This window comes from Cebus imitator, unplaced genomic scaffold (genome assembly GCF_001604975.1).
Source record: "Cebus imitator isolate Cc_AM_T3 unplaced genomic scaffold, Cebus_imitator-1.0 Scaffold581, whole genome shotgun sequence".
Classification (NCBI taxonomy): Eukaryota; Metazoa; Chordata; class Mammalia; order Primates; family Cebidae; genus Cebus; species Cebus imitator.
Window position 1 is genome coordinate 783,059 of NW_016107896.1, and position 3,442 is coordinate 786,500.

The window sequence follows — 3,442 nt, forward strand, 5'->3', positions numbered from 1 at the left end:
CATGCCCAGCTAATGTTTTGTATTTTTAGTAGAGACGGGGTTTCACCATGTTGACCAGGATGGTCTCGATCTCTTGACCTCGTGATCCACCCGCCTCGGCCTCCCAAAGTGCTGGATTACAGGCAGGAGCCACCGCGCCCAGCCAGCACTTTCAACTTTTTAGGTGGGAAACGGTAGTTATTTTTTCGTGACTTATTTTGAGTATTCGAGCTCAATGTTCAGAATAAAATGGGATAACGTTTGGACCCACTTCCAAATGGCTCCAAGAGAAGGGGAGAGTTCGATTCCGCAGGAGCAGGACTGGCCACAAACTGGCAGCTATTTAAGCTAGCCGACGAGACGCAGGAGCGGGGTCGTTCCTCACTATTTTCTCCTTTTTCCCTTTTCTAAGTCGAAAGGTCTCAGAGCAAGAAGTCTGAAAGCACAAGGCGGTGCGGCACCGGGCGCATCAAGAGCGACCTGCCCGGCCGGCCGCTGCAGGCGCATCTCGGAAGCGAGCAGAGGGGCCTCGGGCTCTCTCCGCCAGGGTGCAGCGCTCCTTCCCCTTCCCAGCGCCCCCGATACGGACGGACGGCTCACTGACCTAGCCCGAGCCACGAGCTCACCAGGAGCGACAGCAGGAACACCAGCTGCGCCGAACCACCCATGTTGGCATCAGGACTGGCGCGGTGCCGTACGCCGCGCACACCCACAGCCCCGCTGCGCATGCGCCCGGAGTAGTCGCCCCGTACGCACGCATGCACGCACCGCGTCGGTCGCCGCCGCCTACGCACGCATGCACGCACGGCGCCGGTCACCGCCCCCGACGCACGCATGCACGCAGCTCCACCGCCCGCCCAGCACCCGACAGTTTAGGAGGGGGAATCTGACGGCCGCGAGGCGGAGGACTGGCTACACCACCTGCAGGGCCGCCCAGGAAATTAAGAAACAGCATGCTGAGGGTCCCTGCCGTCCTAGAAGCCCCTTCACTACTTTTTTGAACCGTTGGACAGTTTACATTCCCTTTGAGATTGCTTTTGTGCGTTACACCATTGCAAGACCACAAAGGTTTCAACTTAACATTTATTGCACACTCACTGCAGGCCACTGCGCAGCCCTCAAAATACACAACCTAATAACACAACTTCACCTTCAAGGACTGCAGAGGCAGACCAGCTATATAAACAATCTCGTGGCAACGTAGTAATTTGGGTGAGAAAAATATGACGCGAGAGGTTTGGGAATGAGTATTTTGCATAAGCAAAATTTCATAAGTTTGAAAATACAGCCTGCAAATCTCGAATTTCACCAATAACCCTATCCCTTAGTCACCACGCCTTCCACTATTTTTTTGCCTCTGCCTCTTCTGTTTTTGCACCTTTACACTTGCAGCTCTCTCAACTCCCTTGCCTCTAGTTTACTCCTCTTCCCATTTCCTACAACTTAACTTGGTGGGAGCATTTTAGCAAAGCCATTTCAAAAGCATAAAAAGTCTATCTGATCCAATGAATTTACTCAGAAATTTATACTAACAGGGAGGCTTTCAAAATTTTAAATTACTTAAACGTTAGATTAGCATAAAAATCTTAAAACCAAATGCTTGTATCAGTAGGGTACTGTTGGTAATTTAACATACATCCACATGAAATTATTAAACCATTAAAATCTGTTTTTCAAGGAATATTTAATAACAAGGTAGGCAACATATGCTTATCTAACATGGAATTTTATGTCACTGCTGCTAAAGCAAAGCATCCTGTTCACTGGGTGAAAGACCTGCTTTAAAGTGTGTACACTTCAGTGCAATTAAAATAAAATACTGTCATTATAATTTCAGAGCTTCTGAATTTCAACAGATGCCAGTGTTCTCTTTTTTCATATGGGAAAATTCCTTTGAAAATCATTTGAAGCTTGGACAAAAATTCCACAGCTGTATTCCTCAGGATCACTTTGCAGAGTCTTCAAGATCCAGATACAGAGGAAGCTTCAATTCAACCTTTCAGAGAAGACATTCCAGCTCGCATGATCTCATCAACCAAGAGAATGTTGGTGGCAATCACAGTGCTGAAAGGGTGACAAAAATTACATGGCTTAGATGATTAGAAGCCCTAATTTGACTAAACTACCCACTTCCAACTAAGCTGCACACATTACATCCAATTAAATTTCCCCCTTCCCTCTACACATCAAAGCTCTGGCTAGTTTAGTTTCCATACTTCCAGCTGATTACATTATTCATGGAGGAAAAGGAACAACTAAACAAAACACACTAAATGAAAAGCATATGATGATTCTCTAACAGTTTAAGTTTTCATTTTCCCAAACTTACCAGGAGTGAAGAAGCTGTTTCTTTACACAATAGTTATCCCATACGCCTACTTCTGCTGCTACCACTGGCTCACCTAAAAGGCAACCAAATCTTAGATCAGTCAATAAGAACCAAAAATATTGTGTGCGGCTTTGCTTATCACTGATGACTTATTTCCTCCAGTATTAACTATGAGAATTCAAACCTTCTCTGTTAGCCCAATTTTCTACTCTAAATCATGACCCCTATTCACAATATTTGATGAGCGTCTGACTTCTACTTAAAAGACCTGAACACCCCTCTCTTCTTCTGGATACATTTCTGTTTACCCATACTAAAGTAGAGCACTTCAACTATAATTTAGCTAAAATGGACTATCATTTCTCTCATTCCAGAAACCTTTTCTATTAAATAATGTTGACAACAGGTCTCGCACATACTGCATGGATGTACCCATTATCTGTCTCCTACTGTGTACTTGTATAGTATGTGTTGTTTTCTTACAGGGACTTAAGATTAAGGCTGTCACCATTTCATTAGCTTTCTAGATCCCCTTTTCTGGCATTATTTGCTATCTTTAGCTGTTTTTCACCCATGAATATAATGACCATATCTATTTTCTTATCATAGTACTTGATTAAAGACTGTGTAAGGCAATACAGTATGAAAATCTTTCAACATTAATCTGAACCATCTACCACCACTCAGCATCTCCAACAAAACTGTATCCCAAAAGTATTCATATCTACTCTATTCCCTTAATTATAAGAACTAGTCATTCCATTTTTTATTAATATCCTAGTTTATCCCATTTTAGAGAACCCAGAGTTCCCTAACAGTACTGGTGTCAAATTGCAAAGCAAAAGATTTTTTTTTGGTCCCATTTTTAATCTTTCCTGGTTTCAACTCACATGTATTATATCTAGTTTCCCCCCCTACAAACAGTTGCACTCTCTTACCTGTGTTGAGGTCCACACCCACAAGCTGACCTGATTCTGAATGTTCTGCTTGAATTTTAACTAATGTTTCCTGAAGGTCAAAACCAGAGTTCTGAGCAAGAACCTTGGGAATAATGAGCAATGCATCAGCAAATGCTTGGACGCCAAGCTGTGCCCTGCCCTTTACACTGGGCTTATATTTCATCAGGGCTTCTGC

The 3,442-nt window shown here is 43.9% G+C and overlaps 2 protein-coding genes across 5 annotated transcripts in view; both read right to left on the minus strand.

Annotated features, from left to right (window-relative positions):
• The window catches only part of SUMF2 (sulfatase modifying factor 2), a 19,972-nt gene extending 19,246 nt beyond the window's left edge, over window positions 1–726 (minus strand). For 2 of the 4 annotated variants that reach the window (XM_017516371.2, XM_037734193.1), the window contains exon 1: window positions 584–726. In XM_017516371.2, coding sequence (XP_017371860.1) covers window positions 584–707 — 124 coding nt within the window. In that variant the 5' untranslated portion in view covers window positions 708–726. The remainder of the gene's footprint in view (window positions 1–583) is intronic. The other 2 variants (XM_037734191.1, XM_017516373.2) reach the window with 2 other exon arrangements.
• A 319-nt stretch (window positions 727–1,045) lies between these two features.
• The window catches only part of CCT6A (chaperonin containing TCP1 subunit 6A), a 14,578-nt gene continuing 12,181 nt past the window's right edge, over window positions 1,046–3,442 (minus strand). Inside the window, exons 9-11 of the mRNA XM_017516354.2 lie at window positions 3,247–3,442; window positions 2,309–2,381; window positions 1,046–2,043 (exon numbers count right to left, since the gene is read on the minus strand). Of these exons, the coding sequence (XP_017371843.2) occupies window positions 1,971–2,043; window positions 2,309–2,381; window positions 3,247–3,442 (342 nt within the window). The 3' untranslated portion in view covers window positions 1,046–1,970. The remainder of the gene's footprint in view (window positions 2,044–2,308; window positions 2,382–3,246) is intronic.